The sequence below is a fragment of the Lithobates pipiens genome, unplaced genomic scaffold, assembly GCF_037356315.1.
Source record: "Lithobates pipiens isolate NorthernLeopardFrog02 unplaced genomic scaffold, aLitPip1_a1.2 Scaffold_16, whole genome shotgun sequence".
Classification (NCBI taxonomy): domain Eukaryota; kingdom Metazoa; phylum Chordata; class Amphibia; order Anura; family Ranidae; genus Lithobates; species Lithobates pipiens.
In genome coordinates this window covers 632,864,093-632,883,166 of record NW_027507748.1, presented here as the reverse complement: position 1 = coordinate 632,883,166, position 19,074 = coordinate 632,864,093, and the positions used below count along the sequence as shown (strand labels likewise).

At 43.2% G+C, this 19,074-nt stretch overlaps 1 protein-coding gene across 1 annotated transcript in view; it reads right to left on the bottom strand.

The window, feature by feature from the left end:
• The window catches only part of COG6 (component of oligomeric golgi complex 6), a 211,368-nt gene that overhangs the window by 161,904 nt on the left and 30,390 nt on the right, over positions 1 to 19,074 (bottom strand). The window contains exon 4 of the mRNA XM_077484196.1: positions 4,666 to 4,724. Within this exon, the coding sequence (XP_077340322.1) occupies positions 4,666 to 4,724 (59 nt within the window). The remainder of the gene's footprint in view (positions 1 to 4,665; positions 4,725 to 19,074) is intronic.

The following is a 19,074-nucleotide window of genomic DNA, read 5'->3' as shown; positions in this document are numbered from 1 at the left end:
GTAAAATAATGTACAATTGTGATCTTTCTATCCATACCTCATTTATTGGAAAGAATAGGATTTTTATTACAGCTTACTTGTAAAATCATTTTCTTCGAGTACATCACAGGACACCAAGCCTAAGGAATTACTTAATGGGTTGTGGGTCACCTTCACTGGTATACCCAATCAAGGCAGTTCACTCCCTATGGATGGATGGAATATCGGCCCCTGTGAGAGCAGGTCTGGCCTTAGTGGAAGGGACCATGGATCCTCCACTGACATCTTTACGATTTCTGCATACCATGACCTTCTGGGCCATGCTGGTGCTGCCAGAATTACCAGTTTTCTTTCCAGCTTGATCCTGCAATGAAGTTGAGGCAGAAATTGAATAGGGGGAAATGCATAGATCAGCGAGAACTGATCCCACAGTATCACCAATGGATCTGTTCTGCATGGAAATGGATCCTTTGTTCTGGACACAAAGTTGACTAACTTTATGTTGAACTGGACTCTAGGAGATCTACGTCCGGAGTCCCCCATCTTTGCCAAACAGCCCAAAAAAATGTCGGGGTGAAGAAGCCATTCCCCTGGGAATAATCTGTTGGCGGCACAAGTAGTCCGCCTGCCAATTCTCTATTCCCGGAATGAAGACTGCCCATAGGCATGGAATATTTCTTTATGCCCAAGTTAAAATATGGTTCACCTCACCTGGATTCCTGGTGCCCCCTTGGTGATTGATATAGGCCACAGCTGTGGCATTGACGGATTGGATCCTGACAGGACAATCCCGTAACCTAGAAGTCCAGGCTCTCAGAGCCAGATGCACTGCCCAAATCTCTAGGATGTTGATGGGCAAGGCTCTTTCGTTCTTGAACACTGTCCTTGGACAGTTGTCTTCTCTAGTACTGCTCCCCAGCCTGAAAGGCTGGCATCTGTCATTACCACTTTACAGATAACTGGTCTGAAGGATTTTCCTTTTAGCAGATTCTTTAGTATCCACCATTTGAGGTTTTGGGACACCCTTGGTGGCAGCCACATTGACAAGTCCAAAGCTTGGATCGTTTTGTTCCAAGCAGATAGAATACTGTTTGCAACAGTTTCAAATATAACTGGGCATAGGGAACTGCTTTGAATGAAGCCACCATCTTTCCTAACAACCTCATGCAAAGGCAAATGGAGGGATCTCCTTTTGACTTGAGCCTCCGCACCAACTCTCTTATGGAGCTGTTTTTTTGCCTGGGCAAGAATACCTTTTCTGGGCTGTATCTATTATCAGACCCAAATACTCCAGCTTTTTTCGCGGTTTTAAGGGAGACTTGTCTAGGTTGAGAATGCAACCCAGACTTTTCAAGGTAACTGGTTGTATAATGCATACACTTTACTCCAAACACCAATTGGTCTACTAAGAATAGATCGTCTAGGTATGCCAAGACTGTTTATGCCCTGTGTCCTTAACCTGGCTAGAGGTGGTGCTAGCACCTTTATGAACACTCGGGGTGCTGCAGCTGGCCCAAAGGGAAAGTCTACAAACTGAAATGCGGTTGTTCTACTTTGAACCACAGAAACCTTTGGTGAGCGGGAAATAAATGGACATGCAGATATGCACCTCTGATGCTGATAGATACCAGAAGTTTTCCTCCTTATAGGATAGAAACGACTGACCTGATCGATTCCATAGAAAAGGAGCAGATCTTCAGGAACTGATTTAGGATTCTTTTAGATCTAGAATAGATCTGTTGAATTTCTGCGTGGATCTGTACATGTACAGCAAACGCATGAAAAAGGCAGTGAAGGTTTTAAGGAACCTAAGAAGAAACAGAACTATCAGCTGACTCTACTAGACGTAGCTGGAAAGAGGCACGAACCATTTCTGTAAGAGATTTGTACCAGCAATCTCTCAGATTGCGATGCTGAAAAAAGGTTCAACTCCAGTTGTCTCCTCCGCAAAGGAGTCATCGGTTTGCCTTTCTTCCTGATCACCTGAGGGTAACCCCTCATTCTTCTACCCACTGTTCCCTTGATAAGGGGTCTAAGGTGGGGGAGAGGGATCTAACATGCTTCCTATCCTTTTGGATAGCGGATATGGTTAACGTCGCTAATTTTCCTTCTAGGCTCATGTATACAGGGGCTGAATGTTTTCTCCTCTAGAGCCTGACAGTGGAGGCGTCACTACTGCCTAGAGGCAGCTACCCCTGGCGCAGGGGAAGGAGTCAGTTTAAATAAAAGGACATTTATACCTTCTTTTGGGCAAAAGAGTACCTTTCCCACTAGAAATTATTTGGAAGTATTTGACCAAATCCTCCCCAAATAGTCGCTCCCTATGAAAAGGGAAACTAGTCAGAAGCTTTTTTGCAAGATGCTTCGGCTGACCAACTTTTTAACCACAGGGTCCTATGCATGTGTTTTAGCACAAGCAAAAGGCTGGACGCTTGGTGAATAGAGTCTTTCATGGCGTCTATGGCAAAACATAGCACCTTTGCTAGTTCGGCTAACTCACGGGCCTGTTGTGCAGGGACCTCCCTAAGGGCTTCTTTCAACTGGTCCTTTAGGGACTGACAGATGCCTATTGCAGCAACTGCAGGCTGAAAAATGGCACCCGACAAGGAAACAGAATTTTAACAAAAATTAAAAACTTTTTATCTGTTGGATCCTTAAGCATTTGTACATTGTCTATTACATTTTATTGATGCTGGAAATCGCAGAATCTACTGCTGGTACTTTCAATCTTTTGTGAATTTCTCCCCCAATGGATAGAGAACTGAGAAACTCTTTGGAGGGAGTAAAATGCTTATCCGGATGATCCCATTCTAGTAATGCATGGACCGGAAACGCATGAAAAGGCGGTAAAAAGGTTTTAAGGAACCCAAGGAAGGGACCAAACTTTCAGCGGACTTGTTAGGGGTAGCATGAAAGTGGAACAAACCATTTCCATACAAGTTTGTACCATCAATCTCTCAGCATAAGGTTTATCAACTATTGTTTCCTCCGCAAAGGAAAAATCGGCTTGTTTTTCTGCATTATTGCCTGAGGGTAATACCTCATCCTGTGCCCACTGTTCCCTTGGTAAAGGGTTTGAGGTGGGGAAGGGGATCTAGCATACTTCCTATCCCCTTGGATGGAGCCACTAATCTTCCTTCTAAGCCCTGCAGGGCAGCGGAAAATGCATCTTCAGTCACGAATACAGGGGCTGAAGTGCGAGAAGCAGTTGCACCACCAACCGGTTCCAAAGACTCACCCTGGCTTGCCATATCTGGTATCTCCGAAGAGAATGACAGTGTGGAGGCATGACTGGAGTTCCCAGTGCCTGGGGATGGAACTTTTGGTGCCTTTGTGGTAACTTTGGAAGCCATAGTGTTAAGCACAAAAGCAGAGGCACGCTCAAAAAATGTACTACCTGCTGAGCAATAGTAAGAAATAACAATGGCAGCCTAAAGATTAATCTGATGCTAAACAACAATGTATTTTCCTGTACTGGAAATGCCTGTGTACACCCCTCACGTGCTCCAGTGTCCTGTGGTAGACTTTTCATTCAGCTGCTCTGTAGCATTTATTGAAAAGAGCATCAGCCTTTTAAAAGCTGAGGTGTAAGCCTGATTGCCTGTGCACCGTGTGCTTCCACGAGGACACAGAGTCCGCACATGGTGCCAACTGCCTTAGCCATGCTCCCTCCATCAACACACCCTCCTCCTCCGTTCAAAAAGTGAATCACAGCACACGCGGACGGCACGGCATTCAGGTCTGAGACACAGACCCCGAATGGAGAGAATGCTGCAGGCACAATGCTGCAGGCACAATGCAGCGTTTGGGATCTTTTTCTCATACATGAGAAGAGCTGGCTTCCTTGCATTAGCCTAAAAAGGCAAGTAAACACAAGCATGTTTATCTAAGAAAGCAGGGGGGCAGGGGGTTCCACTGAGTCAACAGATAGAATTTAATGCACTGTACAAGTACCCCCAGCCCCCCAGTTTCCCCAACTGTGCTGTTATAGCTGGGCACAGAGCTGCTGAAAGGGGTATGCGTATCCTTACTCCCTCTAGAGGAGACTTTAAAGGCACTACAATGTTACATATGGAAGGAAAGGCATAAGTGGACTTTGCAGTTCCTAAGCTTTTCTCTTACCTTATCTTCGCTGCAGGATACTGTTGAAAATAAACAGATCCAAACTTTACCATCACGGCAGGCAGCGGTAGTAAACCTTCAAATGCCGGGTCCCTATAAAAGGGGGTTCCACTCCTTTGGACCTGTATAGCACCCCTAAGGACAACTTTAGGTAATGTAGCAAGATCAAAAAGAGTTCTAGTTCCTAGGTTCCAGCCCTCAAAGAGAAGTATTACAGGCAAAACCTCATTCTTCTATAGAAGGCCCGGGTACCATCCTGTGGTCACAGTGGCGTGGATAGATCCGGTTGTGGAGATTTTTTTAATTCAGCATGGAACCCTCCTGGAGCTCCTCAGAGCATACCTTCACTCGTGACCAACACCTTAGACACTGGCGAAAAAACTTATGTGCTCCTGGAAGGAGGAGGGGTTATATAGGGAGTGAACTTCCTGGATTGGGTATTTACCTGAAGGTGGCCCATAACCCATTAAGCAATTACTTATGACCCTGTGTCCCATGCTGTACGATAAAGAAAATATGTTTTTACATTTTACTGGTCCTCGTTTAAGATATGTATGTACGTACTTCTCTGCTTGAAGTTTTGTTGTCTTCACTATCAAATCTTGAGTTTGCTCCTTTGATGCCTAAAAACATAAAATGTATTTTTGTTAATAAATATACCTGAAAAAAAAAAAAAAAAAAAAAGGTGAAGAAAGTACATTTACAATAAATTAATGTAAAACGATGAATGTAATGATTTAAAAAAAAAAAAACAGCTTACTTGAGAAATATAAAGCAAAGCATAATTACTGCTACATTTCTGATGAGGAAAACCATATTACCGCCACCTGCCATATCACAAGGGACCGTCTTATTTACCTCTTTTTAATGAATGTGGCATGAATTATTCATTCAAAGATACACATTCAGGCAAATGACTTGAAGACTTTGCTTGATAATGTTGCCTGAAATATGTTCTTATTTTTATTAGAACAGCTGTAATAGCCCAGTGGTTGAGAATATTAACAGGTTAGGATGAGAGTTGAAGAAATAAATGCCTGATGGTGAGGAATCATGGACAAGACAGTCAGAAGAGACTTTCTTTCAAATCTTACTTAATACCAGCCTCTCTCAACTCTTTTTACCCCAGAGAAAACCTTGAAATAATTTCCAGGTCTCATGGAACACCTGAACAAATTCATGTATTGGTGGTCAGTGGGAAAAATACCCCCTGCATCGGAGGGTAGTGGGAAGAATGTCCCCCTTACATACAAATAAACAGATATTTGGGTACACAGTGATGTGTTTGACAAGTGGCACTCACCCCAGACCTATGCAAGCACCATCCAATGGGAGGTCTATCAGCCACAGTTCAAGGAGCCACAGGCAACATTTGTAGAAACAATAGGGTTCCACAAAACATGGCAGCAACTCAATGCATTTAGGCATCTAGACAACTTGCTGAAATTGAAAAAACGTGCATCAGGATGGAGAAGAAAGGGGATTTAAGTGGCTTTGAACATGGAATGGTTGTTGGTGTCAGACAGGCTGATCTGAGCATTTCAAAAACTGCTGCTCTACTGCGCAAGCATCTCTCCGGTTTACAGAGAATGGTCCGGAAAAGAGAAAATATCCATTGAGCCGCAGTTGTGTGGAGGAAAATGTCCTGTTGAAGTCAGAGGTCAGAGGAAAATGGGCAGACTGGTTCGAGATGACAGAAAGGCAACAGTAACTCAAATAACCACTTGTTACAACCAAGGTATGCAGAATACCATCTCTGAATGCACAATACATCAAACCTTGAAGCAGACGGGCTACAGCAGCAGAAGACCACACAGCATGCCACTCCTGTCAGCTAAAAACAGGAAACTGAGGTTACAATTCACACAGGCTCACCAAAATTGGACAATAGAAGATTAGAAAAACATCGCCCGAGGCTCGATTTCAGCTGCGACATTCAGATACTAGGTGTCAGAATTTGGTGTAAACATGAATGCATGAATGCATGGATCCATCCTGCCTTGTATCAACAGTTTAGGCTGATGGTGTAAAGGTGTGGAGGATGTATTCTTGGCACACTTTTGGCCCCTTAGTACCAATGGAGCATCGTTTAAACGCCACGGCCTATTGTTGCTGACCATGACCATCCCTTTATGGCTACAGTGCATCCATCTTCTGATGACTACTTCCAGCAGGATAATGCACCATGTCACAAAGCTCACATCATCTCAAACTGGTTTCTTGAACATGGCAATGAGGTCACTGTACTCCAATGGCCTCCACAGTCACCAGATCTCAATCCGATAGGGCATGTTTGGGATGTGATGGAATAGGAGATTCTCATCATGGATGTGCAGCCAACAAATCTGCAGCAACTGCGTGATTCTATCATGTCAATATGAACCAAAATCTCTGAGGAACGTTTCCAACGCCTCGTTGAATCTATTCCATGAAGAAACAAGGCAGTTCTGAAAGCAAAAGGGGATCCATCGCGGTACTAGCAAGCTGTATCTAATAAAGTGGCCGGTGACTGTATAACTGGTTCCCGACCAGCGCACGCCGATGTACGTCGGCAGAATGGCACGGGCAGGCAAATGGGCATACCTGTACCTCCCTTTAAACTTGCCGCCCTGCCATCGCGAGAGCGCCGCCAGCGGCGTGCTCACCTGCTGGTTGGGACCCCCGTGAGTCCGGTCGCGGGTCCCACGGACTCGATCGCTGTGGGCATACCCGCAATCAGATCCGTTGTAAACAGCATCTCCCCGTTCTGCCTAGCAACTAGTAACGCTGATCTCTGCTCCATGTGATTGGAGCAGAGATCAGTGTTCACTAAATTAAAGCCCAGCCCCCAACAGTTAGTTACACACCCCTAGGAACACTTAACCCCTACACTGCCACCCACTGGTTAACCCCTTCACTGCCCGTTTCATTTACACAGGAATCACTGCATTTATATAGCAGTGACTGCTGTATAAATGACAATGGTCCCAAAAATGTGTCAAAAATGTCCGGTGTCCGCCATAATGTCGCAGTCATAATAAAAATCGCTGATCGCCGCTATTACTAGTAAAAAAAAAAAATATTAATAAAAATGCCATAAAACTATCCCCTATTTTGTAAACGCTATAACTTTTGCACAAACCAATCAATAATCGCTTATTTTTTTTATTTTTATTATTATTATTATAGCCTATTAGCCAAGCACAAAAAAAAAACAAAGGCCAGGATGAAAGTCTTATATACTTAAAATAAGCATATGTTAGACTACTTTTACACTGGCGCGGGAGGTCGCCGGTGGTAAAGCGGCACTATTTTTAGCGCTGCTTTACCGTCATTTTAGTGGCACTATTTGGCCGCTAGCGGGATGGTTTTAACCCCCGCTACTGGCCGAAAAAGGGTTAAATCCATCCACAAAGCATTGCTTTGTCGGCAGGTTTGCAGCGCTGCCCCATTGTTTTCAATGGGAAGGGGCCCTTTAGGAGTGGTGAATAAACTGCTCCTATAGCACTGCAAAGATGCGGCTTGCATGACTTTTTTGACCGTCCTGCAAGCCCACCGCTCCAGAAAGCCCTCTGGCTTTCACATTGGAGTGAATTGAGCGGTTCTTTCACAGCGCTTTGCAGGCGCTATTTTTATCTCTATAGTGCCTGCAAAGCACTTCAGTGTGAAAGTAGCCTTAGAATCCTGCTTTTTACCAAGATTATGGTAAAGAGATTATTGACATTCCGACAAGATAATTAATGAACTGCAACACAGTAAAATCGAGGAAATACTAAAATGCAATATGTCACCCAACCCTGGAGACAGACATTAACTGCTATATGAATGGTTATGATAAATTTTCCATGGTTGGATACATTTACCATATGTTACATTTATGACTGTCAGAAACTTTCCCTTAATACAGGCTTCCATGTCTGAAAAACTACAAGGAAGGAAATTCAGAGGGGATAAAACTATCCCTCAACAACAAATTTCTATACAGCAGATTTCAAAATGTTACCAAAAATGACACACCCCCCTGAGTGGATATACTGCTTGGGTTAATAAAGGAGGGCCCAAATGTACAAAAGGACCTCTCTAGGGTACATGGGTATCCAAAGTGGGAGCCAACTGATGATAAATAAGAGGGACACGCTTCAACACTGATGATCATCTGGACACCTCTACTGCAAGATCAGGCTATAACAGCAAGTGTGTAACATGGTGCTTATGTTGTCGGTGACAACAAAATACAGAGAGGGAAAAAAGTATTTGATCCCCTGCTGATTTTGTACGGTTACCCACAGACAAAAAAATGATCAGTCTATCATTTTAATGGTAGGTTTATATTAACCCCCCTGGAGGTATTCCAGAGTCTGGCTCGGGGTGAAAATTCAGAACCATTAGCGGTAACCCCAAGCCAGACTAGGGATCGCATCCCTGGATCCAGTTTACTTACCTTAACCCCTGGATCCAGCAATGTCCCCCCCGCTGTGCGAGTGGCTCGTCCTCCGCTTGATCTATCACGGAGCCGAGCTCCATTCCCTGCGAGCGCTGTGACGCATGGGGACGGAGAACGGCGCCAAATTCAAAAAGTAAAAAACACACACGTTACATACAGTATAATGTAATCTTACAGATTACATTACTGTATGTAATTATTTCACATCCCCTTTGTCCCTAGTAGTCTGCCCAGTGCAGTTTTATATTATAAATACTTTTCTTCCTGCCTGGAAACTGGACATTGTCCATAGCAACCAAAACTGTCCCTTTACAGCAAAAGTGGTTATAGACCAGCTAGAAAACAGCGATAATAAATTGGAATCACTCGCAGAATTTAGCGATAGCGATTTGTGGGGAGATCCGTCATCAAATACTAAAAAGTAATGACAGTGACAATTCTGCAACTGAGAAAATGTCAGTGTTTTTGATTTGATTACATTATTGAATCATTTTTATTATATTATTTGGTATAATTATTTATAGTTATTTATTATAATTTATGATAAAATTTTTCAAACTTTATCATACCCGGGATGTCTACTAGACTCTGGTTTGGACAGGTTTAAGTGAGTTATTCCTAATAATTACGGGACTAAAATATAAAACGCCAAATTTCCAAGCAAAATAATTGTACTGCTTTCAGCACCTAAAGTCTGAAATAATTGTACTGCTTTCAGCACCTAAAGTCTGAAATAATTGTACTGCTTTCAGCACCTAAAGTCTGAAATAATTGTACCGCCAGGGAGGTTAACCGTGAGAGACAGAATAACAACAAAAATATCCAGAAAAAACGCAATAAAAAAAAAAAAAGTTATAAATTGATTTGTATTTTAACCTCTTGCCGACCTGGTCACGCAGATATATTGTGGCGCGTCAGCTTTCCTGCGCGAAGCGACGTACCTATACATCGGTCCATGCAAGGAGGATAGCGGCACCTGCCGCGGGCTCAATGTCTGCTGGGGCGACCCACGATTGCTAGGAGAAGGAGAGGCAGAACAGGGAACTGCCCATGTAAACAAGGCGATTCCTCGTTCTGCCACATGACATGACAGATCTACTGTTCCCAGTGATCGGGAAAATTGATCTCTGTCATGTTTCAGTAAGCCCATTCATGCTACAGTTAGAACACACCTAGGGAACACACTTAACCCCTAGTGTTAATGTCACTGGTCCCCAAAAAGTATAATTTGGGGTCAGATTTGTCTGCTGCAATGTCTCAGTCCCGCTAAAAATCGCAGATCACCGCCATTACCAGTAAAAACAATAAAAATAAAAGTCCCTAAAATCTATCCTGCAGTTTGTAGACGTGATAACTTTTGTGCAAACCAAACAATATACATCTATAGCAATTTTTTTTTTAACAAAAATATGTAGAAGAATATATATCGGCCTAAACTGATGAATATATGTATTTTTTTTTTTGGATATGTATTATAGCAGAAAGGAGGAAAAAACATTTTTTTTTCAATTGTCTTTTTTTGTTTATATCCCAGAAAATAAAAAATCGCAGAGGTGATAAAATACCACCAAAATAAAGCTCTATTTGTGGGTAAAGAGGACGTCAATTTTGTTTGGGTACAGCGCCACAGGACCGCGCAATTGTCAGTTAAAGCGACGCAGTGCCGTATCGCAAAAATTGGCCCAGCCATTAAGGGGGTAAATCCTTCTGGAGCTGAAGTTACATAGTTGGTGAAATAAAAAATAAAAAAAAGAAAAAAAAGACACAAATCCAATCTGTGTGTAGTTTTATGTCAGTATTACATTGTATATCCCTGTATGCTTTGGTCATTCAGTTGTCTAACAGTTTTTTTTAATTATCGATGTTCTCTGCTGAAACCACTGCCTGTGGAAGAGAATTCCACATCCTTACTGCTTCTCTTCTAAATTTAGAGCTCGCATGTCTTTTTAAATCCGCTTTCGCAGAAAAGTTTTATCCCTATTGTGGGGTTACCAGTACGACATTTTTACATTGAAATCATATCCCCTCTCAAGCGTCTCTTTTCCAGAGAGAATAAGTTCAGTGCTCGTAATCTTTCTTCATAACTAATATCCTCCAGACCCTTTATTAGCTTTGTTGCCTTTCTCTGGACTCTCTCCAGTTCCAGCACATCCTTCCTGAGGACCGGTGCCCAGAATTGGAATACTCCAGCTGTGACTGGACCAGAGTCTTTTAGAGTGGGAGAATTATCGTTAATGCGTGAAATAAGTATTTGACCCCTTTACAAAACATGACTTAGTACATGGTGACAAAAATCTTGTTGGCAATTACAGAGGCAAGACTTTTCTTGTAGTTGGCCACTAGGTTTGCACACATCTCTGGTGAGATTTTGTCCCACTCGTCTTTGCAGATCCTCTCCAAGTCATTAAGGTTTTGGGGCTGACGTTTGGTAACTCGAACCTTCAGTTCCCACCACATATTTTCTGCAGGATTAAGATCTGGAGACTGGCTAGGCTACTCCAGGACCTTAATGTGCTTCTTCTTGAGCCATACCCTTGTTGCCTTGGCTGTGTGTTTTGGGTCATTGCCATGCTGGAATACCCATCCATGACCCACATTCAATTCCCTGGCTGAGGGAAGGAGGTTCTCACCCAAGATTTGACTGTACATGGCCCAGTTCATCGTCCCTTTGATGTGGTGAAGTTGTCATGTCTCCTTAGCAGAAAAACACCCCCAAAGCATAATGTCTCCATGTTGGACAGTGGGGATGGTGTTTTTAGGGTCATGGGCAGTAATCCTCCCCCTGCTCCAAACACAGCTTGATTTTGGTCTCTTCGGACCATAACACTTTCACCCAGTTCTCCTCTGAATCATTCAGATGTTCATTAGAAAACTTCAGACCAGCCTGTACATGAGCTTTTTTGAGCAGGGGAACCTTGCAGGTGATGCACGATTTCAGTCCTTCACAGCGTAGTGTGTTACCAATTGTTTTCTTGGTGACTATGGTCCCAGCTGCATTGAGTTCATTGACGAGATTCTCTCGAGTAGTTCTGAGCCGATTCCTCACCATTTCCATGACAATTTAAACTCCATGAGGTGAGATCTTGCATGCAACCCCAGACCAAAAGGGAGATTAACAGTTATTTTGGGTTTCTTCCATTTGCAAATAATTGCACCAACTGTTGTTACCCTCTCCCCAAGCTGCTTGGCGATGGTCTTCTAGCCCATTCCAGCCTTGTGAACGTCTACAATCTTGTCCCTGACATCCGTGGACAGCTCTTTGGTCTTGGCTCTTGTTTTTTTTTTAGAAATTATACTTACCTAGGTAGATGCAGCATTGGTCTGATGCTGCATCTGTGCCCTGCTGTCTCTAAGACTGAGCATTGAGCGAGAGCTGGTGAGCAGAGAGCTAGTGACCATCAGTCACCGGCTCTCTGCTCTGCCCCGCTAGAACGAGCTGCACGCTTATAAACCACAGGCATTGGCTGTACTTCACCATTAATTTGCACTATTGTGATGCAAAGATGAAATAAACTGCATATGTCACAGGCCCATTGCAAAGAGAATGGTTTATCCCAGAGGCTTACAAATTTTGCCAGCCAGATACTATATAAATACAAGAGAAAGGAAGGAATGCCGCACATCCATGCATGTAGTGTAATGTTGTTAGAGACAACCTCAGCCTGGGCTCCTGCCAGGCCACGACCCAATGCATTGTGCTTCGCCCCCTGAAGCTGTCACGGCCCCATGGCTAAGTTCTGTGGGCAGAGTGAAACATGTTGGGGGCACAGCGTGGCAGGAGCCCCGGCTAAGGTTGTCTCTCCCACCATTACACTACACGCATGGATGTGCAGCACTGGAAATTCCTTACTTTCTCTCTCTAGTGACCACAGAAGCTGGGACGGGCTACATTTCTGCAGCAGTGGACTTAAGTACCATCTACATTGCTTCTCAGATTATTATACAAGCCTGAGTGGCACACCAATCTTCCATGGGTTATTATATAATACAAGTGTGTTTAAGAAACAAACACACACATGAAAACACAAGTTTATTGTAATAATGGCAATTAGTCCAACTGGCTTGATACTAATGAGATGTGTATAATGATACAAGTATTGAAACCGCCAGGTGCTGATAGGCTTCTTTTGGTCTAGATATATTCACAGACGGGTGATAAGGATACATTTCTCTGTGCTCACATCCTGCCTCGCTTTTCTAAAAGTTCTCTGTAGGTTACTTAAGAGATTATTAACATCATTTGGGACTGCAGGTGCAGTACTTATAATATATCAACGTGAAAGCAGCTTGTTTTTTTATCAAGTGCATTGCTCACAATGTGTAGTGCACTTGATATAAGACATTTATTTTTTCTAGAGGGGAAATGCACCAAGAGCCCCACTACACTTATTCTAACCCCAAGTATGAAGTTACACAGGACTAGCGTATTTGTTTCTACAGTCAGTTTGAGAAGCATTTTTGATGCACGTGTGATGCATTGTATACATTTTAAACAGGATAGTTTGGAACCAATTATGCTTGCACTACTCTTGATGATGTCCAGATAGATGAAATGCGTTGCATAGGGCATGAGTACTGTGACATCAGAACTCTAAGAGGAAAGGCTGCAGACAGAGCAGGAAACGGTCATGGTGGGGTGCTTGATTTGTCTGTAAGCTGTCAGATTCATAGTGCTGGGCTCAGCATGTTACTTGTGACTACTACTGTACTGGTCTATATGGATTGTGTTTAAAGTGATATTAAAGTCTTGTTTTTTTGGTTTAAAAATAACAAACATGTTATACTTACCTGCCCTGTGCAGTGGTTTTGCACAGAGCAGCCCAGATCCTCCTCTTCTCGGGTCCCTCGGCAGCGCTCGCGGCCCCTCCCTCCTGCCGAGTGCCCCCACAGCAAGCAGCTTGATATGGGGGCACCCGAGCCGCTGCTGTGTGTATCCAGTCACACACTGAGCCACGACTTGGCCCACCCCCTCTCAATCCTCATGGACTTTGATTGACAGCAGCGAGAGCCAATGGTACCCGATGCTGTCTTAGCCAATGAAGAGGCAGAGTCCCCAACAGCAGAGGCTCTCGTGCAACATCACTGAATCGAGATGGGGCTCAGGCAAGTATTAGGGGGGGCTGCTGCATACAGGTTTTTTTTATCCATAGAATGCATCAAGATAAAAAAACCTTCTGCCTTTAACACTATGGAGGTTATTTACTAAAACTGAAGAGTGCAAAATCTGGTGCAGCTCTGCATAGAAACCAATCAGCTTCCAGGTTTTGTTGTCAAAGTTTAATTGAACAAGTTGAAGTTGGGAGCTGCTTGGCTACCATGCACAGCTGCACCAGATTCTTTGTGCACCCGTTTTAGTAAATCTACCCCTATGAGACTTCTCGCTCAAGCTTCTTCTCTCTATAAGCTACACTGATGAGGAGGCACCGATGGTCACTGATATGCTGCACTGATAAGGCCGCATTGATGGGCACTGAATGGCACTGATGGGGCTGCAATAATAATCAAGGCACTGATGATCAGTGCCCTGATTATCAGTGTAAATGTCACCATCACAGAAAAGCCAGTTATTGGCTGCCCTTTCCTCGTATCAGAAGGACATGTGATCACAGTGTGCACCCGAAGGGCACCTGGGGGTGTGAGGTTCTGGGAGGACATAAATAGACACCTTCCCTAGAACCGGATGGCGGTGATGTAGCCATCTTTCGGCTATAGCACAGTTGACAAGTAGGAGGCGGATGCGGACGGCTGACAAAAGCCCAGGGCGTCAGCAAGAGTTTCTAGTCACCATGGCGACCTGGGACTTGTAGAAAAGTAACAGATTCACTTAACTGCAGGTACCATAATGTGACTAGACTTACCTGTTTCCACCCAGATCTACAATCAGAGTTCTCTGAGATTCCTGAGCAAAATTTCAACTTTCTAAAATCCAACAAGCTCTCATGATTTTACAGGTCTGATAAAATTTATAAAACTCCACATCATATTTTGTTTTGTACACTGCAACAGCAAAGATTCCTTTCACTGAACCCCAATAATGTGAAAATACCTAGATTCAGCGGCACCAGGAAATATGAAGCAGAGACAGTGCATTCCTACAGCTATTAATAAAAGACACTTAAGCAGAGCTAAGCAAGCTTGTCAGTGTAATAGAGAACACAAATACCAAATGAGATTCCAGAGAATTATGGACTAATTGCCTGTGAAATTAAGAGCACTTGATCAGCCTGCCAAAACAAAAAGCCAGGAGCAGCTAGGGTATGTTTCCTCTCCCGTCCTGCTAGGCTTTTCTATGACTATGACATTCAGAAGACGTGTGCGCAATAAAAATGATGATGTTCATGAATACCAGTCTCATATTGCATTATCCAAACACAACACTACAAGCAATGTGACAGCTCAGTGACTGCCAAGTCCATGACAGAAACATTTCTGTTGTAAAAGCTGAGTTGTGTTGATCATAATCCCAACTTCTCTTTTTTAAGGTTGGACACAAGCACAAGTCACAATTTTGGCACTGTTCAACTGACAAACAAATTAAATAGATTTTTCCTACTCCTGCTGTACAGCAATAATGAGCTTCCCTTCCCCATTAATCAGCCAATTCAGAGGTAGCAAAACCTGCTACTTTTAGTTGAAGAAAAATTTTCCAGCCATTTCGATACAATGGAGCACATAGAGAGCCATATACAAAAACTCGTTCTGCAATACTAGCCTTCACCAGAAGATGGCACCTGGTGAGATGGAGAAATGTAAACCTGAATCCCCAAGTTTAAAGTGGAAGCTCCACTTATCTGCCTCCTCTGTGCCACATTTGGCACCTTTCAAGGGGAGGGGACCTGTTTTTGATAGGTACCTGTCCCCACTTCCCAGATATCTCACGGCAATGAGATCACTTGGAAGTGCGCTCCCCCTGGGCCATTCAGAAAGCGCAGTGCGCTTCATGCATGCAGATTAGGGGACCAGCTGTGAAGCCAAAAGGCTTCATTGCCGGTTTACCTTACCACGAATGGCGACAGCAGCACACGAGAGCCAATGGAAACATCGGCTGGGGTGCCGACCTCACTAGATTCCAGGACAGGTAAATGTCCTAATATTAAAAGTCACTAGCTACTGTATGTGTAGCCGCTGAATTTTAGGGCAGGGCGGGACTCCGCTTTAAGTCAATTTTAAAGAATAACTCCACCTTTTGCAACATGTTACACCTGTATTTAGAATGCACCATGTAACATGTTGCTAAAACCCCACAGACACACACTGATCTAGGGTGCAATGTTTTGTAGGCTCCAGTGAAAAAAAAATCTAACCACTTGAGCTGGAAGATTTTACCCCCCCCCCCCCCCCCCCCCCATGACCAGGCCATTTTTTGCTATTTAGCACTGCGTGGTCATACAATGCTGTACCTACACTAAATTGATTTTTTTTTTTCTCCCATACAAATAAAGCTTTCTTTGGTGGTATTTGTTCACCACTGGGTTTTTATTTTTGCAATATAAATGAAGAAAGACCAAACATTTTGTGAAAAAAAAAATATATTTTTTACTTTCTGCTTTAAAACATATCCAATAAAAAAAAAACAAAAAAAAAACAAAAACATTTATTCACGAATTTTAGCCAAAAGGTATTCTGTTACATGTTTTTGATACAAAAAAAACAAACAAAAAAAAAAAGTGTTTATTGATTGGTTTGTGTCAAAGTTATAGTGCCTACAAACTATGTTATATATACTGGGGTTTCCAGGCAGAGAAAAATAAAAGCTCAAAAAATGCTCAAACGCCTGTAGGAGCAGCTTCTTTGAGCTGCAGTGTGCATTAGCCCTTAAAAGTGGTTGTAAAGCCTCTCATATACCCAGTGAAGTGACTGGTCTCAGGTGATATACAGAGAGGAAACACCTACATAAGTTGTATATGTTTGTTTATCTGCAGTCTTCTCTTCTCTACATCCAAAGTGCAGAATTTAGATAAATTCCATCTTCATCTGTCAGTATACAGGAGCAGGGGATGGGGAGAGCTGCAGGTAGAGGTCTTGTATATTGTGCGAGAGCTGATTGGAGGAAAGGGACATCCCTCCCCTTCACAGAGCAACAACACAGAGCTGTGCTGTGAATAGACAGACTGTGTGCTGAGCTCTCCTCCCCCTTCACCATTTTATCTCTGGTGTCAGAAAAACTTGTCAGTTATGACTAATACTGATAACAGAGGAACAAAGCACCAGAGAGAAATGACACTCAAAGCTTTGGAGAGTGCTTCCCTGTGTTCAAAAGGTTGACAACATTTGGTCTAGAGAATGTGTTTTTTTTTGTTTGTTTTTTAAGCGGTTATAAAAGGCAGAATTTGTTTTACCTTAACGAATTGTAAGCATTAAAGCATTTGTTACCCTAAAAAATAAAAAAAATAAAAATGGATCATCGCTTGAAGAACTCCAACAGGGAAGAGGAACTTTGGCATGTGGCACTTCAAAATGCTCAGCAGTAGTTTGCAATAAGGGGACAGTTTTTTTCTAGTAGCGGAAGTAGCTAGTGGTGAACAGTCTAAGATCCAACATACGGACCAAGTCTTTGCAGATCTGGTTACCTGGTGCCAATGTGCAACTACAAAACCCAGGGAAGCTTACAGCACACAGTCGCAGGGATCAATTTCAGGTCACTGCTCACAAGTTACCAGCACAGCTGCCTCCTTTTAGCTTTCTCCAGACACAGCCCAGTGAGTGAGCTCCTCACCTCTTAGGACCAGATCTTGTGGTGTGGTCCTGCAATCAGCTTTGAGCAAAGTCTATTCAAGCTTCATTCAGAGACAAAGAGAAACAAACTCCAAACCCGTGAAACCCTGAACAGGCCAAAACAAACAATTACTGCCCCCCTGATTACAGATGGAGCCAAAGCTACATTTGCCTAACACCCTATACTAGGAGGGTGCTACATATATCACTACACAAAATTGTATTATGGTTTCATTTAGTAAATAGCTAAGTTTTATTTAGAGTTCCACTTTACATTCTGTACTTTCACTTATCTTCTTTTTTTTCTTTTTTTAGGCTAAAATACTTGGTGACCAAGAGAAGGCACAGATGACAGAAGAGGAGTTGAAGAGAAAGGTAGAGGAGAAAAAAGGATAGAGGGAGGAGGACAGTAGGAAGGTGAAGGAGGAGCAGATGACAGAGGAGGAGGAACTGATGGAGAGAGGTGGGAGGAGAAAAGGATGGAGGAGGAGGACAGCAGAGAAAAGGTGGGAGGAGAGAAGGAAGAGAGAGGAGGTGACAGTAAAAGGAGTTGATAAAGAGAGAGGTGGAGGAGAAAAGCAGAAAGAGGGAGGAGGACAGAAAGGAGGAGGAGGCTGGAGCGGTGCACAGAGAATGGGAGAAAGAGGACAGAAAGAAGAGGGAAGAGGTAAAAAAAAAAAAAAGAAGAGAGAGGAGGACAGAGAGTAAAAGAAGGCGCAGGAGACAAAGATGGAGGAGGACAGAAAGAAGAAGCTGGAGCAGTGCACAGTGAGGAGGGAGAAAAAAGAAAGATAGAGAATCAGAGCAGAAAGAAGAGGGTGGAGCAGTGTAGAAAGTAGAGGGAGGAAGAAGACCGAAAGAAAATTGATGAATCTAGAGGAGAAGAATTGGCAATTGCGGCAGCCTGATCGTTCTGCCACACCGGCTCTAGCCAGCTTCTATTCATAAATAATCCCAACTGGCTCCAAATTCTGCTTGGGTAAGTGGCTGCTGGTGCTGCATCAAGCTATCAAGGGGTTCTTTCTTAGCCCTTGTACACACGGTCGGAGAATCTGTCGGAATGTGTCCTATCGGACCGTGTTGTCGGATAATCCGACTATGTGTGGTATGCATCGGACTGATTCCGTCGGACCCAATTTTACAACTTGTTGGAAATATTTCCCGACCAACTGGGTTGATCGGACATACTCCGATCATGTGTAGAGAATTTTGATCGGACCAAGTGCCACGCATGCTCAGATCAAATTCCTACATCAAAGCTATTGGCTACTAGCCTGAATGTAGTCCCATCGTAACGAAATTACGTCATCACGTTCTGAAAGATCGGATTTTCCGACAACTTTGTCCGACCGTGTGTATGCAACAGTTTCGGACAAGATCCGACGGATTTGGTTGTCGAAATCTCCGACTGTGTGTACAGGGGCTTACACTCTCCAAGCCAACACTAAACTGACTTTCTTTTTTAAAAGGGACTGATTTTTACTGACATAACATTTCTCTGACATTTACCGACAGCTGTAAATATCACTGACTTTTAAAAACTCTCAGTAAATGTACTGACGGTTGGCAAACCTGATACACAGGATCTTGCTGGCAGAAAGCTCCTGGGTAGAAAAGTAATGCTCCATAAAGAAGTACAACCTATCCTACTATCCTACTTGTGATAGGAATCCATCCACACAAGGAGATTCTTTTCAACCAATTTGTTATCTATGTTTGGCACACCCAGTGATTGTAAGCAAGGTGTTACTCAAGCTGGATTCATTTATTTGTATGAACCATTTTCTCTTAGTTTGAACTTTAGAACCATATAGTTCTACCACCATTTTGACTTT